This window comes from Simochromis diagramma, unplaced genomic scaffold (genome assembly GCF_900408965.1).
Source record: "Simochromis diagramma unplaced genomic scaffold, fSimDia1.1 OVJJ01000413.1, whole genome shotgun sequence".
In the NCBI taxonomy this organism is placed as follows: domain Eukaryota; kingdom Metazoa; phylum Chordata; class Actinopteri; order Cichliformes; family Cichlidae; genus Simochromis; species Simochromis diagramma.
Genome location: NW_024386948.1, coordinates 2,802,707 through 2,830,049, shown reverse-complemented (window position 1 = coordinate 2,830,049; position 27,343 = coordinate 2,802,707). Strand labels below are relative to the sequence as shown.

General features: G+C 42.5%; 1 protein-coding gene across 9 annotated transcripts in view; it reads right to left on the bottom strand.

The window, feature by feature from the left end:
• Positions 1–27,343, bottom strand: part of mcf2la (mcf.2 cell line derived transforming sequence-like a) — a 52,724-nt gene that overhangs the window by 8,503 nt on the left and 16,878 nt on the right. For 8 of the 9 annotated variants that reach the window (XM_040038450.1, XM_040038451.1, XM_040038448.1 and 5 more), the window contains 20 exons: positions 15,960–16,043; positions 13,350–13,464; positions 11,049–11,139; positions 3,913–4,026; positions 3,603–3,719; positions 3,332–3,481; positions 3,119–3,243; positions 2,889–3,003; positions 2,692–2,811; positions 2,275–2,466; positions 1,994–2,185; positions 1,749–1,902; positions 1,554–1,606; positions 1,368–1,447; positions 1,183–1,249; positions 979–1,094; positions 818–887; positions 608–700; positions 425–517; positions 218–343 (listed from right to left, as the gene is read on the bottom strand). In XM_040038450.1, the coding sequence (XP_039894384.1) occupies positions 218–343; positions 425–517; positions 608–700; positions 818–887; positions 979–1,094; positions 1,183–1,249; positions 1,368–1,447; positions 1,554–1,606; positions 1,749–1,902; positions 1,994–2,185; positions 2,275–2,466; positions 2,692–2,811; positions 2,889–3,003; positions 3,119–3,243; positions 3,332–3,481; positions 3,603–3,719; positions 3,913–4,026; positions 11,049–11,139; positions 13,350–13,464; positions 15,960–16,043 (2,267 nt within the window). Of the gene's footprint in view, positions 1–217; positions 344–424; positions 518–607; positions 701–817; positions 888–978; positions 1,095–1,182; positions 1,250–1,367; positions 1,448–1,553; positions 1,607–1,748; positions 1,903–1,993; positions 2,186–2,274; positions 2,467–2,691; positions 2,812–2,888; positions 3,004–3,118; positions 3,244–3,331; positions 3,482–3,602; positions 3,720–3,912; positions 4,027–11,048; positions 11,140–13,349; positions 13,465–15,959; positions 16,044–18,386; positions 25,786–27,343 lie in introns of those variants that run through there. The other variant, XM_040038453.1, reaches the window with a different exon arrangement.

Genomic DNA, 27,343 nt, shown 5'->3' with positions numbered 1-27,343 from the left:
GATAAGAAAAGTGGGAAGAGAGTTGGCAGAGAGCACTTAGGGGAGAGTCTGGGGTGTACTCATGCCCAGGCCCTGTAAACCCCAGCAGCTCTTGTTAAAGAATAATTAACCTGCTCTGTATTTTAAAAGAACGCACGCTAGATATCCCATTCAAGGCAGTTTAAAATGATTTGACCACCTCCAGCAAAGTTTGCAAACGCAGTGTACTTCTTCTAACCTCATATCCTGTGATGGCAATGAGATGCATGGAGTCATTAACGGCTTTGAGAATCCCAAGAATGGAGGACAGCGCTTCCTGTAGGTCGTCACAACCATCACAGCCCTTGCTGTACTTCAACATCTCCTGCAAACATTGAAAAAACAAAACAGTGAGTCATTCCCCCTCTTACATAACAGGTGTACATAATACATGAACAGAGCTGACCTTAAGCAGTAGCTGGTACTTGGTGATTCTCTGGACGGGTTTAAGGAGGTAGGAGTCCAATCCAAGTTTATGTTCCAGCTTCTTCTGGCACTCCTGGTGTATAAAACATGAGCCGGTTAAGATTTAAGTTTTATATTGCTTAAAAGTGAAAAGGAAGGCGGTGCTACAGCCGTGAGGGCTGACCTGGAAGAAGGCACAGTCGGAGCACTGTCTCCACAAGCTCTCGGAGCGAGGTTTATTTTGGCAGTAAGCCTCGTAGATCTGCAGGTCCTTCATCTGCAGCGAAAACAATCATTAGCAAGTCAGTACGAGCTCAACCGCTGTTGACGGAAACATTGCTGTTGATGCGATTCCTGTCAAAACGACGATGTATAAGAAAATAAAAGTGCTCACCCGCTCTAAAAAGCAGCGGCCCACCAGCTCTGGGCAGTCAGTGTATGCTTCCAGTTCCTTCAGAAATGTCCTTGAGACAGGAAAGAGAGGTATAAATACTCAAACTATGAACAACATTTGTAAAGCACCCACATATATAATCAATTAGCTTAAAAGCGTACCTCTTGTGAAACTGGTAGATTTCTGGCATGTTCCCAAACAGGATGTCCTTCTTGCTGTGCAGGTTGCTGGGGATGAGGTGAGCCATGGCAGGGTTGTCCATCTCTGCCGCGTAACCCTGGATTTTAACATCACACATTTAGTAAGAGCTTCAGCCTTTTCACCAATTAATGTCAGGTCACGGTATGATTACCGACACCGCTCACCTCCAGCACACACAGCAGCTCCTCGACATAAGCTCTCTCCGTCTCCAGCAGCTCGTTCATCACGTGACTGAAATGTACAGACACACAACACAAAATACAATGTGGACTACAAAGAACAAGCAGCATGATTGCCAAATAATTGCTTTCCTATCTAGGGCTCTGGGGAAAGGACTTTGACCCCTTACCGGCGAAGCACTGCCAAGTTTTCTTCTTCTTCTGAAAGAGAAGCATGTCTTGTGCCACCGTTGTGTACAGGAGACTCCACCTTAAAAAATAAATAAATCACACACAGTCATGCATGTTTAGTATTTATCACCCACTTAAAACCTTTATTGTATCACACAACATTCGCAGAAATGATAAGAATTTACCTTTTTGGAGAGGGCATTATCAGCAGAGTATCTCCTGTCTTTTCTCTCTAGATCTGATTAGAAAAAAACATCATTACGTTTAGATTCGTCCTTCTCATCCTAATCAAACCACCACTAAACGAGTAAAAGATACCTCGTTTGACATCAGTTCCTGGCACTTGTTCTTCTTTAAACCAATTACAGGTGGCTACTTACGGGGAGAAGAATGCGGTGACTTGACTTCAGGCCTTGGAGCTACTGGCTGGACTGGTCTCGTCTGTTTAGCGGCGAGTTTCTTCAGGCTGACGCGTCTCTTCTCGAACATCTCCTGGACGGAGCTTTGCTTCTGGAAAACTCTCTCTATCTGGTCCTAAAGGAGGATGGAAAATATTGCAGCTCAATGTGAAATATGATAAAGGTATCACACATTAAAAATTTAAACTGAAAATCTTCTCACGGACCCTGAGCTGAGAGTTGAGCACCGCCTCGTACTGGCAGCAGATGGCGCTGCGGTCAGTGAGGGTGTGCAGGGATGCTGTATCCAAGTATCGCTCCAGTTCTTGTAGAGCTGCTTCTGCCCCGTCCTGAGACTGACAGCGGTCTACTGGCTGGTTAGCCAACAGGAAGATGCCTTCCTCACACCAGTGCGACGCCTTTGAGGGGGGGAAAGTACCAATGAGTGCTTCTAAGGATACAGCGCATTTGTTGTGGACGATTAATGAAGCCTTCCTCACACTCTTACCTCCTCCAGAGCGTGGTGGAGCTCCATGGCTCTTAGCAGGAGGCTCTTTTTGCTCCTCAGAGTGGAGCTGATCTCCTCACACACTCCTCTCAGTTCGGTGCACTTTGGCCTGATGGAGTCCTCGGCGTAGTGGGAGTTTTCTATCAGCCTGTCACCTTCACTGACCAAGGACAAGGCGAGGTCTAAGATGTCCTTTCAAAACACACCAAAACAATTGCAATTATTGGAATATATCTTTATTATAAGTCAGAATATACAGAATTCTGCCTCAGCAGCAGAGCGGGACACAATAGTATATACTGGTATTCAGCATTTTGAAGATCTATAGAGATTCTGCACGAACAGAGGACAGAAAATGCTGAGCATGTCTTTTTGAACCACATGAGCAAGACTGCGTGTGCAATTGTGTGTACTTACTCTGGCTTTATCCTCGTGGCCGCTGAGCTCTCTGAGGACGTGCTCTGCATGGGCGGGGCTTACGCTGACCTCGGAGAAGCCCGACAATCGCTCGGACGTCACATCGAGTTGGGCGCGCACCTGAGGAGCACAGGGATTTATAAGCACGTCATTTTCCGAGATTTGGATTGGAGATGAGAGGATGACTCTTGACTCACTTCACGGAAGTGCTGCTCAAAATGGCGGAGGTGCAAACACTGCTCCAGCTTGGTACGGTGGCGCTCCCAGAAGTCGTCAAATGCCATCTCCGTCTCATCCAGCTGACCTAGGAGTCTGAAAGGGGTAAGGAGGCAAATGAGAAGCGATGGGAGACAAAAGAGGACATTTATTCATGCATGCAGGGGCAACTTCATTTTTATTTATGCATCTCTTCAGTTTAGTCATCCACCTCTGCACAGTGGCCAAGTTTTCCTGTTCATCATGCGTCATGTTGTATTCGGGGTCTGCCTTGAGAGGCTCGTTGATGCAATCCAGCAGCCGTCCTCCTTGTGACTGCGCCACCCTCAGGTCCTCCTGGAAATTCAAACCATTTTAAAAACTTTCTAAAAGCAACAAAAAGAGAAAAAGAAGTTTGCCACAAAAACAGAAAAGCATCTCCAACCTTCATCGTATCCTTTTTCAGTGTGTGCGTCTGCAGCAGGATGGTGGTGGCCTCAGCATCGTTGGGTAACTCGGTCTCTGCAAGCTCAGTGCCAAACGCTTGCAAGGTCTGAGCCGTGGTCTTCACCATGAGGGCGAAGGCCTCAATGGCCTGTGGCGGGCATACACGTATGCATATGTATGTGGCAGAGAAAAAATAAGTCAGAACATACATAAATATATATATATATTTAAAGAAATCGGGGACAAAATAGTCATGTGTGTGTACATACAGTGCGGTGTGAGATCCAGCTGTCATGGTGGTATTCCTGTGTGCCTCCCAACTCTTTGGTTAGTTGTCCTGGATCGATATACGCATGGAGCTCAGTCACAGAACTCAGCATCACCACCTGACACACACACACACACCCAAACTGATTAAATGAAATACTATCACACATTTATTTTGAGATGAATACAAACATAAACATAAGTTACAACAGTGACGACAGCTCTACACTAGCTAAAATAATAATTGTGCTCTCAGTGACTCACAAGGGAGCCATTACATAAAGACAAAGTGCTGCGGTGTATTAGTCATACCTTCATCTTGAACTCATCCCTGTTGAACTTGAACAGGAAGTCCGACAGAGTCCGCTGGAACAAAGTAGTGGGACGCAACACCAGAACCAAGTGTAAGTTCCTGGGAAATGAACCCTTACAAAGAAAGGAGGACAGGGAGTCGGATTAGACAGTGATCAATACCTTACGCTTACTTCCACCCACAAATTATCCCAAGAAATTTCAATAACTGAGGTGTGCAGAAGAGCATCTCTGAATGCCAAAGCTTGAAAGATACGGGCTACAACAGCAGAAGACCACAATGAAAACTTGAAACTGAGCTTTCAATTCACAAGCTTAACAAAATGTTATAATAGAAGACTGAAAAAACGTTGCCTGGTCTGATGACTCTCCATATCTGCTGTAGGGTCAGAATTTGGCATAAATGACATGAAAGCATGGATCCATCCTGCTTTGTATCAGCGGTTCAAGCTGGTGTCAACAGGGTTAAAATCGAATCTGTGACATGAAGCCATGAAGAAGAGCAAGATGCACAAGATAAAATGCATTTCATGTCAAGTGTTTTCATCTGATGAGTGCCTGCTAGATGAAGTGCTGCACATTTTGGCACAGAGGCTTTGACCGAACAGAACAGAAAAAGGCTCTCGGTTAAACTGAAGTCCCTGTAACAGCCCTCCCTATATAACTACCTCAGAAGCAATGCTGTGCTCATAGCCTAAAGCAAAGTTGGCTTTAACACACCGTAAATTTGTAAGATATGAGGTTCACAGTTGTGCCAGTCCAACTGTATAGTCTCTTGATCCTGACAGTAATAAAGGCAGAGCCCTGGTTTAACGGTGCAGCTCCTGAGTGAGGCATTAAACAAACCTCACATCTGTGCCCACTGTCCCACTGCTGCAATCCCAAACCAGCAGTAAAGAGATTTAAGAGCGTTTAACATCTAATAAATCTGCTGCGTTTCTTCACTGCAGTTCCCCTGCAGCAGCTTTCACCTGGAAAGCTGTGACTGCAGTGTAATGTTATTAGTCCTGTGACTTTGGGGAGTAGCTGTAGCATTTGGTCTGTCCACCTCCACACTAGCAAGTTAAAAACACAGAACTGCCTTCAGACAGGCAGCGGCTCTGGAGGCCACTCAGCTGAAAGGCTATATCGGTTGTGGCTTCCTCTAAATCCCCGAGTGAATTGCTCCGCCCTGTTAGACATCGTAAATCAATGCAGGATGACATGTGGTCACACACACACACATACACACACACACACACACACACACACGCACACACACGCACACACACGCACACACACGCACACACACGCACACCACCAGAGGCAAGCTTAGAGCTCTGTGACAAGCTCATGACATTTTTAGCATAACCATAAATTGTGTCTGCTGACAAAAGAAAATCTGAAAGATGATGATGCTTAAAGATTAAAGCTTTTTTCCTGTTGTTTTTTGGTTTAGAACTGGTTTAATTGACACTGCTTTTCTTGGTAAATTCATGTCTTTTCTGCTGATCAAACTTCAGCTGAGGCTTAACCCACTGAGCCATGCACATATAATATCTAAATACAGCGCCCTGTGTTATTTGGGAATATTTTTAGTTGATTTATTCACTGACAAAAGTGAGTGTGTGACGACAGTCTGTACAAAATAGCGCCACGGCTGCCTTATTCATTGGAATCACTGGTAACACGCAGCAAAGAGTACGAGCCCTATGATAAATAAGTCATCCGTAAAGCATGGCTTCAATTTAGTCTACAAGGAAAAGGACTGCACTGGTACAGAGGCGCTCACACACATCCAGCGTGCATACATCATTGTCATGAAATGCCTGCATTGGGTTGTCATGGAAACGCGTGGAGAGCCTTAGCGGGAAAGACAGAGAGTAGACGAGGAGTCGTCTAAGAGTGTTCCCTGTGCCGCAGCCTCATTCTACTCTTCCAGTCATTTATTTTTGGCTTTTACACACACACACACACACACACACACACACACACACACACACACACACACACACACACACACACACACACACACACAGAAAGACAGATCTTGCTGTGATGTTGATGAGAGACAGCCAGGTTGGAAAATTCACTCACTCCACGCAGCATCTTTCCACCCATACTGCCTGCATATCTTTTACATACAGTGCTTCCTATTGGGATTAATGACAGATGACAGTGCATGTTAACTACAGAAAAAAATGATGCATTGTGTATTTTTTTAGTTTTTCCTTTTTTTCCCCCTCATCAATAACACACCATCCAGACATCAGTGAGCAGCGCATGTGTAATTGGAGGTCATTAAATTCAATAAACCCTGAGAGGTCCTGTTTTAATTTGTAGCTCTGCATTAACATGACAATACACGTGCTGCTCGGTGCACTCCCCGTGACAGATGAACACCGATACCCCGCATAAACATTAAAGCGATGCATGCACGCGCACGCACAGACATTTTCCGCGCGCATTAATAAATGATAAGAATTAGAATATAATTTTCTTTTGAGCGGGATGATGGAAGGGAAGAAGGATGGGTGGAACGGGAAAAACCACTTCAGTCATGTCCTCTAATCACATCCACACTGCTCTCCCGGGAGTTGGCCCGCCACCATATTAAACCACCTCCATCCACCACGTGCTCAAACACCCCCTCCTCCGCCTGCATTACTGCTCTCACTTTTAGACGTGAACAATGTCCCAGTTGCGACAAAGACGCTCAGCTGAGATCCTGACAGGGAGAGTGCTGAAATTTACTGGAACGCCTTTTTAGCTGATGTTAAAAACGATCTGTTGCAACAAACCTGAGCCTCTCACTGGCACCGGCTGACTGAGCCATCTGCATCCTCCGCCTGCAGCAATGTTTCCGTATGCATGGATGCCTGTGTATTTATTACCCCTAATCACAAAGACGAGCTGCAGCAGACATGAAGGTGTCCCATAATTTAACCAGAATACTAGATAAATTCTGGCATTTGCATATATGGTAAGATGGTCCTCCATGTTCACTACACAAAGTGGGGGGGAAAAGGAAAGTAACACTTCAGACACGAGCAATAATATTCTCTCTAGGGCAGTGGAGTGTTTCTTTAAATCTTTAAACCCAACACCTGAGTGTCTCTTCACAGTAACCAATTATTTCCGCACTGATAAATATCAAAATCAAACTATCCAATGAGCTCACTACCTTAATTTTACAACCCAGCACTGTGTCTAGATGGTGAAAGCACCAACAAAGCAGCCTGAGAGCATCTGTGCCTTTGCTTTGCAGTAATACTACTAACACTTGCCCACTCCTTTAATTTTTTCCGTCCCTCGTTCCCCCTGGCGAACCAGCAAATGGCAGCACGTGACCTTGAGCAGCCTTCACGAATAGAGCATCTCACGGGACGATGAACAACTTTCATTCTCCAATGAGGCCGACTGCCACTGGCTAGTGGACAAAACAGGCGTGTCCAGCAAGGACATCCAACCACAGGCGAGTGAGGAGGAGATCATGTCAGACAGTTGGTCTCACCACCTGGCCTTCATGCCTTCAGGTTAGGTTATAATGCTGCCTGCTTCCAGTGTGGACTTGACATACCCTTTTATATTTTACCTCCCTCCCTACATGAAACATGAAAAGGCATTCACATAACAGCTGAAACTGCCAGTTGGAATCTTATTCACACAAAATATCCACTACATCAAACCATTACATCATTCTTTTTGGGAGCAGGCCATGAATATATATTTTTTTAAAAAAAGCATTTCACCGCACTGAAAATAAAAATACACATTTCAGCTTTCTGAGTTTAAAAAAATCCTTTTTAAAGTGAGGAAGGCAACTCCGAGGGGGGTGAGAACTAAACAGAGGAATGGAGTGATGGATGATTCAAAGGGGAGAGAGACGGGGTAATGAGAGGGAGAGGTAAAGGAAGGAAGGGATATCCAGCAGAGAAGCTTCTGCTACCACGCTGATAAACTCTACCACCACTCTAAATTATAGGAGGCCACATTTGTCATCTTGGCTTGATTTCTCTTCTTTCTTTTTTTTTATCTTTTGTTTAATTTAAAGACAGAGAAGACTGGGAACAAAAAGACCCAAAATGAAAATATATAAAGATTATACACTGTGTAGCTTTGGAAGTGTGGTGGTGGTACTGAAAATGTTTTGTTATAAATAAAATGGAATTTTACAGGAGGTCATCTCAAGGCTCCAGGAAGGACTGCACACATAAAGCTATGTCTCACTGAGCTGATATTATTAACTGATAAAGGTTGGCCACAAATATATCAGTCTGAGCACATATGTTGTCTGATATGAAAACTGAATATAGAACACTATACAGAAATACATGCATTAGGTAATTTAGAAGTGGTTTTATAACATTATTTAGTCAGTAAGGTGGGTTTGGCTTCACGGTTTACGATACACTGAACCACTGTTTGCAGCTCATACATGAAGTGAAGCTAAGCAGATGGTGGTGTTAGGTTAAATGACTGTCACTTCCAGAATACCTATATGTGCATACATAAAGGATACATGTACAATTTACTAAGACCTGAGTATCATTTGCCAAAAATTATTTATGGGCCTAAAATAAAGACTAAAATGGCAAAAGAATTACACACTGCACAAAAAATTTAAGGAACAGTTTGAAAATACATCAGATCTCAATGGGAAAAAACACATGCTGAATATCTACACCCGCATGGACTGTTTAATGTGTTAGAAGAGCTGAATTCAAAGACATAATGAACGATGTTACAGGTTTTCTCCATGGCTTCTCCAGACCCTTTCATGTCTGTCACAAGTGGACAGGGTGGACCTGCTGTCACATATGAAAAGCACAGGGTGCCAGTGTGGACCTGTCAGTTGTGGTATTCTACGGCACTATGTGGTGCTGGGCACTGAGCACAGGGCCCACTAAAGGATCTCAGGTCCTCAGGCCGCCCTCATGAATTCTGTTTCTAACTGTTTGGTCAGAGACATTCACACCAGTGTCCTGCTGGAGATAATTTTATAGCTCTGGCAGCGCTCATTCTGTTCCTCCTCACATAAAAGAGCAGATATCAGTCCTGCTGATGGGTTAAGGCCTTCAACGGCTCTGCCCAGCTCTCCTAGAGCAGGCGCCAGTCTTCTGGATATTTTTAAAATGTTAATATCTTGCCAGTAAGACGTTACTGATAAAAACATTAAACTATTATTTTTAGATAATATGATTTCAGCGCTTAGTCCATACTCAATGATTACATTCACACTTTTCCTTCAAAAAACATCTCTGTGGTTTTGCTTGCACCTTGAAGTAGCTTTACACCTGATAAAGCAGATTGATTGTTGGTTCATGGAATTCTACAGCTCATCAACATCCTGTTTCAGGACACTGAACGAGCCAATGGACTGGAATAATGGTTCATTATTACCATTATTAGCACTGGATATTTTCTGTGTGTAGGTTAACTTGACTTTGCGTTCAGTTACCAAAGCCAGCAGCCTCATAATGACTTATTTCCACAGTGGGGATAGTTTTCAAGAGATACCATGGAAAAACCGTTAAGCCTGATGATAACCAGTGCCCAATTAGCATACATTTGCATAAATTTGCATACATTTGACATGGTAAAAGGTACAATACAGGAAGAGCATCCTGACAACAGATGTGAAGGGGTTGGCAAAGCTTTATCCTTGTTTTGGCCGACGTTATTACGATTTACAGATAGAGTACTGATTACAGATGACAGCTTACAAAAAAATGTAAGTAAGGGAAAACCAAAGTGAAAGATGGTATAGTACGAAAAATTAAAGTCGGTGCCCAAGCAATAGCTCTGTCTCAAAGAAAAGCCAAATAGAGAACACCGCTATTGGCCAACATCTTGCTGACTGCTACCAGTCGATCTGCAAAAAGACACATACTTAAATTCCCACCTTGGCATCTTCAAATGTCTTAAAATCTAAGATTTTTATTGCTGTGGCATGTCACCTCACAGACCTCAGCTCAGTAGATAGGACAAAAAGATGGGAGGATAAAATCAGGCACAACATGCTAGATTTTACCGAGGAGCGATTTATTTACTTATTTTGGCCGGCCTCCCTCCCTGCTCCCTGGTTCTGCTGGAGATTCCTTCCCGTTAAAAGGGAGTTTTTCCTTCCCACTGTCGCCACTCGCTAGCTCAAAGTGGATCCTCTGATTGTTGGGCTTTTCTCTGTATTATTCCTTTTCCTTACTATTTAAAGCGCCTTGAGGTGACTTGTTATAATTTGATGCTGAAAAAATAAAATTGAATTGAATTGAGTTTCATTTGAATTTAATACAAATAGTTTATAATATAATGGTATTAATGGCATTTAATTTTAATTGTCAGAAATGACAATAAGTATGGACACTTCAGTTTCATGACTATTGATTATTATTACCAAGTCTGCCTAATTTACATGCATATTAAGTATTATTATAATAACAAGATATATAACCCCTCTCTTATACTACTAGTCCCCCCTCTCTTGCCTTCCTCTTTAATGTCACACTCTCTCTTCAGTTTATCATCTTATAGAGTTGTGAAAGTTACCAAGAAGTAAGTAGGCTAGTAGGCTAATGGAGCATACACTGATGGTTAAAAAACAATTACAGAATGAGACTCATGGCCAGCACTGCGTGGACCTTCTATTTCTGCTTTTTGAGTAAGTCTCAGCGTACACAAAGGCTATGAGTGCACTTTCAGAGATTCCACCACCCACTCTAACATAATAAGCTATTTTTAACCTCATCCTGCCACATTTCAACATGCAGAAAAAGGAAAATGTCCAAGCTCCCAGTGCATATGAAGTTAATGAGGTAAAACAACCACTTACTGCATGCGCAATTTCACAAATACTAAAAACTCCAAAACATCTATTATTCTAAATGCTGCTAAGCTGAAAATTATACACACGGACAGCTGACACCAGCAACTACACCCACAGATCTGGACTAAAACAAGCATTAGCACATGCAGAGTAATGCACACACTCCAAAACAGCTATTTGGAGTCATCAGAGGGATTTTGTCAGCAAATGATGCACGCAGACAAATTGGTTCAGTAAAGTCCTAGGACAGTTTCTCCCATCTTCCTCCGACACGCACACACATAGAAACACACACACAAAAATGAAATAAATAACCAAACAAGTAGGTTCTTACTGCGATGCGGAGCAGGGTGGCCCTGACAGCAGCCCATCGGTCCAGCCGTCTGTCGATGACCAGGATGAAACCCACTCCTGATGCTTCCACACTACAGGAGAGAAACACACACATACACACACTGTTAATCCCCACAGAAAAACACCTTTGCTTTTCCTGTGTGTGCAGGAAAGAAAAAGAGGGTGTGTATGTTTAAGTCAAGGCCTCGATAACAAGGCAAACTACTGAATTTGGTACCAGAATATCCCCAAAAAAGGGGCCTTAACTAGAATTTGCCCTCCACAGCGGTGGCTTGTACATTATTGAGAGGGCCCTTGAGCTCCAGCTAAAGCAATAATTGAGTTATTTTATAAAAAATAATTCCAAATCAGCTTGCATTAAGAATACGTTAGGCAGTTTCACTGTTGGCTGACAGATTATGGCATAGGTTATGTTTATTATCTAGGAGGTTTAGGAAACTTACAGACAAATCAGGCCCACTGTAGGTCACTGTAGACATAGCTAATCAAAGCTTTTGTATTATCCTAAGGAAAAAAAACTGAAGAGGTTGCAGTTTCTTTGTTTAGTGCAATATAACCTTTTTAAAATGTCAAATTTACAGTTAAGATGCAGTTGCAGCTGCTGAATGGGCCTTTTGTCAGTCCTTCACTTAGTTGGAAAAAAAAAAAGGGTATAAATTTTTATTTTTACTCCCCACTAGCCTCAGGTCATTTTCCACAAGTGGCTCCTGGCCAAAGGAAGTCAAGTATCCCTTGTTCAAACCTTGCTACCTACTGCCTCTTCATCATTTGCCTTCAGTGGCGATTAGAGAGCGACCCTTGTGATTACCATGGCAACCTTGGCTCTGCATTAGCATGTGTGCATGTGAAAAATCTTGCCATTCATTCCACAGGCAGTGCCATATGTAGCAGCCTCATTAAGCTAGTTTGTGTGTGTACATGGCTTTTTCCTGCAAAGGTCCCCCGCTGGATAAGCTGACGTGTATCCTGACACCTAAACACACAAGCAGGAAGGATGAATATTTAAGTCTGACACACACATACACACACACACACACACAAACACACACCCCGACTGTGAGGCCAACCATACAAATACTGCTGAGTCGGTCCATCTGGATGTCATTATTAGCCAATTTTCATCATCACACACAGAGATGTTAAGAAAAGCAATGCGTTACACTACCCGGTGGACGCCGCAAGCGGCAAATCCTCAGTCCATCGCTACTGCTAAATAGATTCAATCCACATAAATGAAAAAGCCGGGCGAAGAAAATCTTTGATATTCCAGAGCCCAAAGAAAAAGAAATCTAACAAAAATCCTCAATAATCCAATGTCATCATCCAAATATAGTCCAGTCTTCCTCAGTTCTCCCCTATTCGGCTGATGTCAATGTCCAGTCGGTGCATCCACAATCATCTGCTTGCAGCTCGCGGATGGAGCGAGGTGACCGTTCACATCCTCACAGAGCATCTCCCTCCTCCTTTTGCCTCTCTCTCTGCTCCTCCACCACCCGCGTCCCACCCTCAGCCAATTAAAGCCGAGCTCTGCCGCTCAGAGCCAATCGGATACCCGGGAGCTCAGCCGATTGGCAGCAGGGTACAAAATAGCTGGTGGGCAGAGAGGGAGGGGTATGAGTGTGTGTCTGTTATATGAAAGGTGATGATCCACTGAATGGCCGCCATGACACACACACAAACATATGCGCGCACACACACACACACACACACACACACACACACACACACAGAGATAGATATACAGCTGCATCTTCCTTTCTCCTTTAATTATGTGTGTGAGAGCATGTCTGTGCTTGATGAGAGTGCTGCGCTCAGCACTAAAGGAAAGGTGAAAGGAAGGGAGGGGAGGTGAGAGGGTGGAGGGGCAGAGGGAGCATAAAGAAGGAGGACAGAGGAGTAATGAGAACAGATAAATAAAAAAAAAATTCTAGTTAGGAAAACAAACCTCCACTGCAGAAATATACAAAAACTATAAATACAAAACCTTTCATCAGGCCTAAGTTCTACTATATGAGTTCATATGAGCAATGTTTTAACATTGTAACAAAAATTCTGTTCGTATATGCACATCAAAGAGTACAGTTTCAATTTTTGATTTGCCAGTTATCAGTGACTTATTCTTTAGTCTTCCATTCTTCTCTAAACCTTTGTGTCTTTTGTGTCACTTCTCCTCGAGTCAGGCCTTTGGTGTTGTGCTGGCATCTGTTGGCTCCGCCTGGTATTACACCTCAAGCTCTGTTGGCACAGCACATGTGTGAGGGGAGGGGTGAGAGACACTCACCTGGGGACACTCGTGAGGTAGCTGAGGACATTTTGGAGCTCCTCCTCTTCTAGCTCGCTGAAAGTTGGGAATTCTGGGAAGACGATGACGGGGCTTCCATTCATCCCTCGCCCCCCTGGAGACAGACAGGAATCACAGAAATGTCAGGCACGGTGTCCACCTGGATTGGACAGCTGGACAGCTGGATTGAAAACTTGAAAGTTATGTTGTAGCGGTTCATTTTTGCCCTACTTTTCCTCCTTTATATAAATACACTCAGACACAAATAAACCCACTTCTTGCTTGATAAAGTGCAGCAGGGTAAAAATCATAAATTACATACGGTCCTGTTTCCATAATTGGAAAGTCATGCAAATTCATTTTGGATCTAATTCAGAATGAAAGAAAGGCATTAAGAGGAGCCTTAATGTGATTGTTTACCACGCCTCTGGCTGAGGAGAGACAGAGCAAAAATCACATTTATAAAAATAAACAGGACCTCACACACACACACACACACACACACACACACACACACACACACACACTTACACTTCTCTTTGGCTCTTTGGTTGGCAGGTCAAGTTTCAAAGCAGAACATTGGGGCGATGAATTATTCACATGCCGTCACTGGTCAGGCAGTATCGTCATGGTAACCCAATACAGAGCTCTAAGAGTAGGTTTCTGTGCTGACATGTTTGTTTGATGTTGCTTTGTGTGCATTTTGTGTGAGTGGTTGGTTATGATTGCCTGCATGGCTTCTATCTGGGCCAACCTATCATCAGTAACTGACAAGTTTCTCCCACATTGGGGTCCCACAGAGGGGTCCAGGACCAGCTGGGATCAGAACTCTTTTTCTTTATTCTGGTTGAATCTGCCCCTAGAGTTTCACTGCATTTTCATGTGGATTTGTACACTACTCCATCATGTTGTCTCAAATGAGTTTTTTTGGTCATGTTGGGATTTTTGTTTTTCCTTTGTTTGGGGCAGGTACCATGTGATGCATGCGTTTTTGTGGGCCGTTGCTCTCTCTCTCTCTCTCCCAGCTCCTGGCTATTTTTGTGTTTTTCATGAGTCTGATTTGTAATGAATGAGAATATTTTTCTTCCCCCCCCCTTTTTTTTTCCCCTTCTCTTAGCAGTTCTTTCTTGCCATGCCTGCTTTGTTTGTTTTTGGGGTTTTTTAAGTAAACACCTGAAAACCACCTCCATACTAGAGTAAAAATATGACGACAACCTCCTTGCAACCAGGGAAAAAAATAACAAGACAAAATTGCATTGAATTTCTTTACTTTGAGTTGCACACAACTGTTTACAAAGTTGAGCTTGATTACACAAGGCAACTTGTCGCCAAGCAATTGCAGTCTGATTTAGAAACACTGCAATCACTCTCAGACAGACAGATCAAGGTTTGCACATAACTGTCATCTAATTTATAAACAAAAAAAAGTCAACATACTGCTAGTGTCACGTGTCTTTGCAACAGAGGACTCAACTCAGCTGGTTGTATTCTGGTATAAGAGCAAGGTTGCAGAGCGCCTGAGTCATTTTATAGTTAAACAACTATTTTGCAGGAACTATGTCACTATTTGTGGAAGAATTTCTGAATTTCTGTAGCCACAGACTTGCAATTTCTGCAAATCAATCATAGTTAATGCCATATTGTCACAGACTCCATTCTACCTGACTCCACCAGATAGCATCGTCTTGATGGAACAAAGTTCCTTTCAACATGGAAACTGACTGCAAGTAGACACAGACCTTGTTCCCATCTTCGAAGCCCAATTGTTGTCCCAATTTCAAAGACAATAATATAGTTCATTGCACACGGTCACAATAATTTTGTTAGTGCTGCATCAACATTTTCCCTGAGTGTGAAGGATAGTAAATTGGTCCCACATATAGTTTATAGCTTTGCAGACACAGAAAGGTCCAAATATATCTGCAGCGCAAAGCAAAACCCTTAAGGTATTACGCTTCAATGAAATCAAAATTATTTAAACTTTTATTTTTTTTTATTTTATGAGTTAAAATATTGGTAACTACACAAACAGAAGCAAATAAATTATCAAAAGGTTAAAAGCCTTTCACAAAGTGTCGCTTTGGCTGTCATGTAAGTATGAGCGGAACTATTTTTGGACTCTGCTGGACATATCCGCCTTCATGTCCTGGAAGTGTTTTTGCTGCCAGAGACATTTATATATTTTTTTAATTGCACCAACAGTTTTGTTACATAGAAGAGCGCAAGTAGAGAGAGGACTGCGTTTCACTGAGCTACACAGACACAAAGATATAATTAGATTCTAAAGAGTTAGGCCAATTGCGCTATGTTTATAACCCCCATTAGCTCTGCCCCGACATAAATTCCCCTGTTCACACACATGAATGTGTTTGTTAGCAACTCAATTGTCCAGTTTAATCTAATCCATGCTGCACATTTGGAAAGACACCGAGATCTCTCTGGGGTCACTTGTTCATCATGAGTTTCACCACTAAGTCACTGACATGTATAAGCTGATTCAAAGAGCCGGGTCTACTCGCATGTTCTTTACATATCAAAAGGAGGAGAAAGTTATGTATGTCTTGAAATAATTAACTGCGACTTTGTGCATGTGTATAATATCAAACCAACCTGGCAGGATGGCAAACTGTTTCTGGAGTTCAGAGCCGATTTGTGCTGCATACATAGGAGTATCATCCTTTTGCACGATGTCATCTAAACAAAGAAACAGAAAACAGCATGTTAGAAAACAAAGTCTCCAAACCAAAATCCACTGTCAACTCTTTTGCCAATATAACCAACAGCTGAACTTTTTTTTATTTTTAAGTGTGTTTATATATAAATATGTGGAAGGTGTAAAAGGGGAGGAGCATGGGAAGTAGGGCGAAATAAAGAGGGCAGGGCACGTGAAAAAAGGAGGGAGTAAAATGAGAAAATCCAAAAAGGAGAAAGAGTGAAAAAGGGTAAAATTAATGTAGACTGGAGATGAAGTAAACACCATTTGGATTTCCTCTGTCCTGTGGTCAGGCTGGATTACAGTAATCTCATTTAGCCCTTTGAGACATGTAGAGACAGAGAGATAGAGAAAAAGCACTCTCCCCCCTCTGATTTGGTTGCCATGTGTGAGCCATGTATGCCAAAAACAGGGATTGGATTGTTAACTGTGTCCGATCATGTGTGCATCTGTGAATGAAAACTGAGAATTTATAATGTCATGTAAGTGTGTATGATGGAGCATCGCTACGTGTGTGTGTGTCTCTTAGTGTGTGCAGACAAATGCTGGCACCGCGGCTGGTGTGAGCAAAGTGTGGCAAGGTTTACTAGCAGTATGGTGTGGACTGGCAGTGAGATGCATTAATTACCATCCAAGTGCAACCCAAACAAACTGTTCACATTTTTATAAAGGGACCATCGACCCAAAAATTGCAACACCAGACTGATTATAGGATCTTTAGAAGAGTCGCTGTTTTAATCTCATCTAGGATAAGCTTTGTGGTGAAAGTGTCCTGATGGATGAGGTTTAAAAGCTCCACTTTTCTCTCTGATAACAAACTGCATATAAAAGATGGAAATAGGCCGCCGTGAGGTTAACATTTTGGATGTCTCCAACTCACAACAACACACACTGTTTTATTTTCTATTTAACACCAAAGGTGACCATAATTTACCATGACCATGACATAGTGAGCATATTTTTCATTCATAATTCATAGCAAAATATTTTGACTAAGCAGCCTTTATAGGTTAAAAGTATCAACATCTGTATTGGGAACAGCGATACTAGCACTGCATTTACTTGGTTACACCAAAATTTGCAGTGTAGCAGACCACTAGTGAGAAGTGAGGTCATGCTCTCATAGACTTCTATATAGTTGGCTTCAGAAACCCCCGGTTCTATTAGAATGAATGGAGCTTATGTGCAATGCCCATTTTTGGAGGTTTTTGACACATGTGACTGCTAAAAATGCGGCATTAACATTTTGGACATGTGACAATCATGATGGCAATGTAGGATAATGTGAATAATGCCTGTCACACAAACCTGGAGACCAGTCGGTGACTGCCTAATTGTCATCAGTCAGTAGGGAAAAATGTGCATTTCCAAACCAAATGGCAAAAACCTCCTTGTAATCGCTGTGGTTGCTAGCATGCTGCTGCGGTCATAGTTGGAAGTGACAGGCTTGTCTACAAACACTGGCCTGCTGCCCTCCCTGATGGTAAAAGCTGACCTTTCGAAACACTGGAAGCACAACTTCAACTTCAAGTTTTACTACTACTTATCTAGTAGTTAGCAAGTTGTTTGCAGCATGAAACATGAAAAACAAAAAAAAACTGACAAACTACAGGCCACCATAACAATGTGCTAGCTATCAAAGCAATTACTAGAAGGTTTTTGGTTAAGCACCTTCTCTGCAACTGATTTCACCCAGCAAGAGCCGGCAAACTGCAGGAACCACTCGCCAGCCTCCCAAGGCAACCAGTGGTTCTATCACATCCAATATGGCACACAACTCTTAAGCAATGTGCGTCTGATATCACATTAGAAATGTCAATAGACAGTCCAAAAAGCTATTAAGGGCTAGCTAATCTAACTGTAACACTGTCAGCCAATCAGACATGTGTCAGACATGTGAACTGGACGCAGACTTATACAAACTAACACTCTCTCTTCTTAGACTTCATTTCTCTGAGATGTGCCTTACTTGCTCCCTCTTTAAATCTCTAAATCTAATCCTGTAGTTATTAAAGATGTTAACGCACAACGACATGTTCAGCGAGTCTATTGTTAATTACCAAAGTGTGAATGCGTCATTTTACGGTAAACACAAAGTGCAGCTGAGGCCATCGGCGATATTATCAGGCGGTCATAAACCAGGACTTGTGAGTCACTTGAGCCAAACAACTAAAAACAGTCTGTAACAGCATGAAACCTTTAGTCTGTGGGAAAATAAGACAGAATGACCACACCGGAGAACAAAGCAATCCACTCATACCAGACTAAAGCACTGCAGGTGATCACATAATTGGCATTCTTCGTCACAAATATCCTCAGACTACCTGTAAAAACTGTGCGCATGCTGATGTTTGTTGGTCATTTCCTTCTTTAATCTGTGGCACCGTCGGTCTATGCAGCAGCTCCATATGATGCAGCAGCTCCATATGATGCAGCAACCCCCTGGGATTAAGAGCTTAAAGCTTCAGTAATGCTACATACATTGTGTCAGCATACGATTGGCTAGACAGTGACTCATACTACAGATTGTACGTCTCATGTTTTTTGTGAAGTCAACATATGTTACAGTATGAGCAGCTGTTCACAGGATGTTTGAGATGCTCTTGGAACTTGCTTTAAAAATTATTAAAGAAGTAAAACACTAAGTATAAGTAGCTCTGGTCAGGAAGGAACATGGTGTCCTGGGGGTGTACAGCAATAACTCACTCACACTTTGGTAAAGTCAGAGGTAAAGCTTTACAGATTTTAGGAGATTATCCAAAAAAAAGCAGTGATTATTGCAGAAAAAACAACAAAAGAAGAGGAGAATCGGAGCAGAGACTGGGTCAAGACAGAAGAAGAAATGGCTTTAAAAAAGGACAGAGGAAGACCGAGGAAGATAAAAGTAAACGGTCTAAGAGTGGAAAAAGAGAGATGGTTGACTTGGCACTAATCCAGGTCCACTTATTAGACTCAAACACACCACAGAGCTTCCAGCAAAAATCAACCACTCTGTAATTTAACACAAAAAACCCCCAGAAACTATATATAATTAGCTTCTACTACAGCAGAGACAAAGAGGAAGGGGGCGTGCTTTAAAATCTGAGTTCATGGTGCCTTTGAGCAAAGCAATGAGTGCTGAATGAAGAACAATTTGTTTTCTGGAAGGACAAAGGATATAATGAGGTGGGGATCCAAAAGGAAATGTTTTATTTGTATATGATATACAGTATAGGAGGCAGACTGTGTGTGAGCAAGTGTGTTGTCATATGTCAGAGTGTGTGTTTGAGTGTTGTGGGATCACTGGGCCAGCTGTCAGTTCAATGTGTCAGGCAGTAAACTCTGGCTAAGGCCCAAGCTCTGACTAACAGCAAGACATGTGCAGCGCTCTCTGACTCTGAATATACTTTAAGCGTGCAAGTGTCCGCATCTTTGACCTTACAGCAAGAGAGTTGGTTTTATTTCAAAATAAAACCAACTCTCAGACTAAATCTCAAGCGATGCGATCATGCGATTTGCAATACTTCATGTCACAGTGTGTCCAGTTCATGGATGGATTTGCCATTTCAACCAGATGGAGTTAAAGCTCCTTTAGTCGGTCATTTCCTACATTAGCCATGCCTTAGGATGAGTACTTGCAGCTGTTAGTGTTAAATACAAGTCAGTAAAGTAGCTGTGAAAGCATCAGTAAGTGATCATCCAACTAAGAAGATGCATTTTTAAATGCTTGAAATAGTTTCCTGCCGCATGCAAAAATCTACTTTGTAAGACATTTCTTTCCTCCCCCAATTGAACATCATATTTTTATGAAAATGTAAGAACATTTGTAGAGAAAAATTTCATTTAGCTGAAATAACCTGCACAGTGCTCATGGTTTGTGAACTATATGGGTGAATGGTGCAGATATATCAGACATTCAGGCGTCGGGCAGCTTTTCACTGCTGCTGAAACTCTCAAACGGCTCGCTTTGTCCTCAGTGGAATGAATGAAATCAAACTATAGTGGCGAGGCTGCGAGCGAAACCCTTTTACCCACCAAACAACACACACACACTGGAAGTGGGACAAGGCAGCCAAACACAAATAGTGATTATGGGGGGCCTCGAAAGAATGCCCCCCTCCCTCCTTATACCCTTCCCCCCAGGCCTCTGACACCCCTTCCCAAATTCATTCATCCTTTTCTCAGGGGCTTATCTGAAGGACAAATAATATGTATCCCAGCAATCTTATGCATTAGGAAAATATTACACCATTATTAACTTTTATCAAGTGTATTGTATTTCTAAAGGGCTCTATTCAGCAGTTAAAATAACTTTTAAGTTAATGTTAAGTACAACTCGGATGAAGACATATGTGCTGCATGAACGCATCATTTCAGGATTAATATGCAGCTGCAGCTGCGGTCTACTAAATCGGATCATTTCACACTCCTAAATGTCTCCAGCTGTATTCTTGGTTGTATATATATGAGGGAGGAAAAGACCTGGATTTAAAGGGGTGAAAAGAGGGAAAAGGAAGCAGTTGGGAAAAAACAAAAACTGTAGAGGTGCTCTCGTCTCAATAAGATGATATGGAGGACAGGGTTTCTTTACACATGCCTACATATTTAATGTGTTGGCCTGGTGCTAGCCGATACCGTGGATGTGATCTCTCTGTGGCAGAGGGTCAGGAGGAGCGCCACAGTTTAAAACCATAAAACACACAGCATCCAACATTATGCGATGTTGAGCATGTTCTCATCACCGTCACACTACAGATGATGTGGAGTCTCGTGATGTGAAAGGTTGTAAACAGTCCAGTGTTGGGAGGAGAACACTGACGTGAATATTATTCAAACGTCAAACATTCTGCAAAGTACTGACCTGCTGCACATGCCGCAGCTTATGTTTTCAAATCACAGCTATTAACTTTCTTTTACATTTGTTCATATAGTTTTGTTCTCCTTGATGGCAGCTCTGTCAGTTCCACAGGTTTCTGTCCTGGGACCAGTTCTATCTGCATTATACATGCTTCGCTTAGGCAATATTATTACAAGGCATCATGCATTTTCAGTGCTATGCAGATGACACCCAATTTTATCTTTCAACGAAGCCAGATGACACGCAACGATTAATTAAACTGCAGGACTGCCTTAAAGACATAAAGACCTACATGACCCCTGAACTCCTGCTCCTAAATTCAGATAAAACTGAGGTTATTGAGCCCCAACCAAAAGGGGTTTTGGTTTCTTCGCCCAGTCACTAGATGCATGCCCGTAGGTGATGATTGTTGGAGTTCTCTGTATTATTGTAGAGCATTTACCTCACAATGAAAACCGTGAAACTGTTGTTGTTATAAGAATTAATGTTGCTGTTGCTACAGAGTTATTGCGGTTATTGCAGATGTGCAAATCAAAAGCAAAAAAAGCAGACACAGTTGGCAGCAAAGTCTAAATATATTGGATTATATTTTAAAAAAGGAAGAGAGTACATGCGAGTAAGAAGACTGTCACATGAGTTTGAACTTTAGCTTCCTTTTATGCTTACTGTATTTACTGTGTGGGGAAGTTCGCAATGTCATATTAAGATAAACGTTTATTTGTCTGTCATATGAGAAATGATTCTCAGGATTAATAACATGTCACCCCAACTCTGAGGAGAATGAAAGGCAGCAGCCCAATTAAGTCCTATAAAAGCCAGACTGTTGTCGCCAATACATTGTATTACCATCACCCAGATGGACACACACATCCTGTTCCTTTGTTCTGCAGTCATGCTCCTACAGGTTTTCATCGCTAAACACACATTGTCGGTTCAAAGACGGCAGCCAGCTGTTCTCTGCTTGTTGACGGCTGCCAGCATCGATGGCTGGTCAAAGCTCAAAGCCGCAGGAAGCCAGATAGCTGACTGGAGTGCAGTCAAACACACGTGACTATACACACAAGTGCATAGACATGACCCTCGCTGAGGACCGCGCAAACAAAAACAGCCAGGATGTGGTTGGACACAGAGGTGCACAACATACAGAGAGAACCTTAGATAGACACAACAAGACATAAGCAAATGGAGAAGTATTATTACGGTCCACTGATGGCCATAGGTCCCGCTTAAAATGCAACATTTAAACCTTTTGTTCCCCCTAATGTTGTGCCTGTGTTTTGTTAGGGCTCAAATCTCAGCCTGCGCCAATTCTGTGCTGCCCTCATCATTACAGATAAACTGGTAAATGATTGGTTGTTGATGCTGCAATCTATAGATGTTGTTAACCCCATTTTAACCCTCTTCTAGCATGCAGTTTATAACTTTTAGTACATTTTAGATTACGTGTTTATGGTCGCAACAAGAGAAAGAACTCAACCATGGACCAGTGATACTTGATTTAGATTCTTAACACAAAATTAATCATTTAGATTGTAAAAGGATCAAATTGATGGAAAACCTGAAGCAGACAGGATGAATTTCACTGAGACACATGTCCACCAGCACTCAGGCGCGTCACTGAGACCTTAAGCTCTGCATCTGCTGCTATGGTATGCACCAAATGGAAAAGGACCGACTTGGAATGTAGACTCGAAGGCACTAGGTAGGGGAATCCGGTGAGGGCGTGGCATGCAGGGCTAAAAGTTGTTGCATTGGTGTTAAATACCAGCTCAGAGAGATGGCCAGTTGTGTGCACATTTGTGTGAGTTACATGCTGAGAAGCAACACAAGCATTCTGCAGCTGTGTATGTGTATGTGTGCATGTGAGGGAATCAAAGCTTTATTATCTGGCATTATAGTCCGGGTTTACCAACGCTCCATCTGTCACTGCTGTGGTGCTTCTACCACACACACACACACACACACACACACACACACACACACACACACACACACACACACACACACACACAGGATAAGGGCTGGCATGCACACACCGTGCCAAACAACTGGGTCACAGGGCCAACAGTGGTCTGGAATGCATGTGAATTTGGTGCCCATCCCCACACCCACAGCTTCAACTACCGGGGCTCAAGAAAGATTAGCAGGTCGAAAAACATGTTCTTATTTGATGTCTGAAGCTACAGCTGTAAGTGTTCAGTCAGCTGGAGCACCTAGGTTTCACTGAATAGAGTCCAGGTGAATTATTACTTATTATTTACATTTGCCAATGCTGAACAACATGCCTATCCAAGTGTGTTTTCCAGGACCTCCACGCCCTGCCAAGGAGACCCTACAGACATAGGTGGTCCGATATATCATGTTTCAGGTTTGCAACTGTTTCATTTGGCTGTAAAAGGGTTATCACGACTGGATTTGTGTACAAGTTATTTATATTTAGACGTGTAAAGAAAAAATAGTTTCACTGGTGGTGAAAACATAATATATCAATTTCTGGATTTATTTTTTTACCTACTCTCCAAACCAATCGCTTGCAGCCACCTTAAATCACCAAATGTACATTTTACAAGCTTTTTCTTGGCGAAAGATTAAGATTAAATCTTCAACTTAAAAAGGCCAAGAAGACGAAAGCGATGTCCTCTGAGTCCAGTCCACTGCGTTAGAAATCCAGAACAATAGCTTTAGGCTTTACTCGGTCACTGGCAGCGAGCCCCAATCTACTGAATAGATGGTGGCATCATCATCTCAGCAAAACAACACACTACTGTCCCTCTGTCTACAGTCTGCGCTGCCATCACAACACACACACACGGACACACAATCCCTCTCAGGCATGGTTCCCACTCTGCGCCGAAGCAAAGTGCGTTCAAGCCACTCGCAAAAATCTGCAAATGAATACACACACACACGTACCCTTTCAGGCAGCATTAAGCGTTTTAAAGAAACAATAATAATATTGATTTGTGTTACACAAGTGAATGCAGCCCTTTATTGCCTGCTGACGTCAAGACAAGTTTGTGCAGAATCGTTCTTTATTCAGCAAATGTGCTTCTGCTGTTCAGTGCAAGCGCCCAAAATAGGAAGCTCCAAGCACCGTGCAAAGCGTCAACTTTTGCACGGTGCATCGAGGACATGTACATCAGCTTTGACAAGTGAAACTTATTTTTATCGGTCTGTTAACTTAGCACTAATTAGCATGTGTGTGACTGAACTGCACCCATGTGGCCCACTGATGCTCCTTTCCAATCAAGCATGGAAGTATTCTAGTTCCAGCTGCTAACATTAGCACACCACCTTCTCATCCACATATGGTCACGTCTGGCTCCAAAAAATACAAAACAAAAAAATGCTGAGGCTTCAAATGGGTTCATGCACCACCTTCAAGTACAAGAAAAGGAATTCACCTATTAGTTAAAGGTAATTTTAGTCTATTTACGCTCACACGCTGTTAAAACAACCAGACCATGTCTTTCCTTTATTTTTGCAGCAAGTGCAACAGTGTGAAATGACTCGAGTGTCTGAGTGCGTCAGCATGAGCCAGACCCGCCATTCCATAAGGTAATTTGTAAATAATTGAGCCATCTAGGTGGCTCAGTAATTGATGTGACCCTCCTGAACCCCACCAGGTGACAAACATTACCTGATCTTGGCTACAGACTTGAGCTCCGTCGTGGGAATTTCAGAATCTAGAAACTCCCCAAACGGGCTGGGAGCCGTTGGTAAATCTGTGGTACACCTCACTAAACTACAAAGCATGTACTCGCAATTTTGTGGGTTTAAAATCCAGGTCCTCCTCCCTTCCTCTCCCCCTCTCCCCACCACTAGAGAGGAAAAAAGAAAACATACAGTAATAGCACAAGCTGAGTGCAAAACCAGCAGATATAGCAGCAGCCCTTTTTTAGTTGCCTCTGGCTATAGCTACCAGTCATTACACTACACAGAACAAAGAACATGAGAAGTGAAAGACAGTGGGGAGGAAGAAAAAAAAAGGGGGGGAAATTACATACTAGGAGAGAAAAAGAAGGAGGCAGCCAGTAAGGAAGGAATCCAATAGCCCTGTGTTTTTACTTGCCTGAAAAGGACCCTCCAGTTGCAGAGAAAAGCTAACACCACCACTTTTTTTTTTTTTTAATATAATGACATCACGCCCTGGAAGTAAGCCTTATTTCTTAGAATAGTCTTAAAAGTCACTAACACTGGGCCAGATTCACTTCAAGATGGATTTAGCATCATTAAGTCATCACAGATTCCAGATATTTTTCCCTCTCTGGTGTAGTTTCTCCATGTAGTCAAGGTTGTATGACTCTGCAGACTGCTTTAGTATAATTTACATGTGATTATAGGTGTCTAATGCTCCACTTTTGACGAAAGCCCTTCAACTCTGATATTCGCAGAGGAAAGTCAACTTTGGAGAGTAATCCAGTGCCGTGATATTGGCTAGCAAAGAAATCTGATCTGAAGCCGAGTGGGTCACGATTAAAAGGTCAGCGATACTTCAGAGGAAGTTAGAATGCTTTTTAAAGCTTAGTAGAGCCTGCTGAAGAGGCAGAAATTTAGTTCTGCTTCTTCCTGACCCAGGACAGTTTGAGTTTGCACTACATGTATGACAGAATGTATTTTTCAGCAGTGTCAGAAGAGGCTACAAGCTCTGCAGTGTAGTATGTAAAAGAGATGGCCATTTGCCAGGCAGTAATGGCTCTACCAAAACAGCACGGGAAGTCCAGGATCCAGACTGAGCCTTTGTGTCAGTTTTTTTTTTGTTATCGCATTAAAATGCACTATCTACCTGTACCTTCTAGCACTTGTAACATAACTATAACAAATGCAAAGTCGCAGGTTTTTTTTACATGAATGGGAAATGTTTACCAAAAAGTCATAGACTGTATAAAACAGATGGTCACAGCCACAAGAACATCAACAGTTTGTTAATGATATTTATTTATTTATTTAAGTATTTATTGTCATTGTCAGAGAACAATGAAATTGCGTTTGGGGCTTCCGTACAACCCGTAAATGGACTTCCATTTTACGGTTGAAGGCTGAAGTCTGGCATTCGGGCCATCACCATGGCGTTTTATTGGAGTCAGAAGCAATCATATTTGAATGATATGGAAATGAGTGCTAAGTTATGAGCTAATGCTTGCAAGCTTAGATAGAAAGTTGCATTCAAAGACACACAGAAGCCTGTCAATTCACCAAAAAGTCACATTAAAATGAGACCACATACGCGCGCACACACACACACACACACACACACACACTTTGAGATTTCGGAGTGCATCTTCTAAGCAATATTAAACAGCAAGAGGTCCCTAAGGCTGACTGAAACTGTATTAGCCTGACAAATGTGTCACTTGTATTCAATACACTTAATATGTTGCATTTTATTATTAACCCAAACTCCTGCTCACTGAGATCATGAACGATTAATTTACCTTTTTGACTGTACTGAATATGTTTTGCTTAGTGTGTGTGTGTGTGTGTGTGTGTGTGTGTGTGTGTGTGTGTGTGTGTGTGTGCGCGCCACTCTAGGATCAAACAAATCAACTTTATAAAAAAGCAGCTACTGCTGCTAAATCCAGCGCAAACACTGGATTTTAACTCGATGTTAATGCTTCCTGTTTCTGAGATCATAAGGCACTGACGTACACACGTATATCAGTGGCCTTGTGGGGACACAGTCACGACTTGCCGATTTCTAATCTCGACTTGGCAAAAGTAAGAAAGGAAAGGTTGATACCTCTGTGGTGTGTTTGCCCGTGCATGAACGGGCTAAGCTCGTGAGATAACTTCAGCCCATCTGCCAGCAGATCAAACACGCTCACTCTCTGCACAGCAACACGAAACAGGCTCACAAAACAAACACTACTTTTGCACACACACCTGAGGGGCCATGAAAGGCTCGACCAAAATCTCTATGGATTCATATAAACTCTGCGGCCTTTTTTTAGTTTTCCATTTTTCCACAACAGAGCAAACCAAAAAAAAGGCCAAATAGATGGAGTCAAATGACGTGCGCGCAAACACGCACAGAGGGTGGAAATAAGGGGGAGGAGATGTTGACATTCAAAGTCTCAAAAGCGTTTTGTCCCAACGCTGCTTCCAACTGACAAGAGGAAACGCACTGTGTTAGTTAATGGGACGAAAGTGATTAACATGCCGTCAGCGTGCCCCACTGAGTACTGTAACTGTGGGTAAACAGACCTTGTATAAACACACACACACCTCACTTCAACGCACAAACAGGACCTCGGGACAAAATGCACTGTCCACTTCAGATTTGATTATGTAACCGTCTGATGGACCATAGTGCCTTTAGCAGGAAGAGCATCTTTGTGCAGTGAGACAAAAATCAATGTCAGACCATGCTCACTCATCTCCTTCATTCATAAATTGGGTTACCCTCACCAGCAGAGCTCCTCATGACATGAGTGATCTCTCACA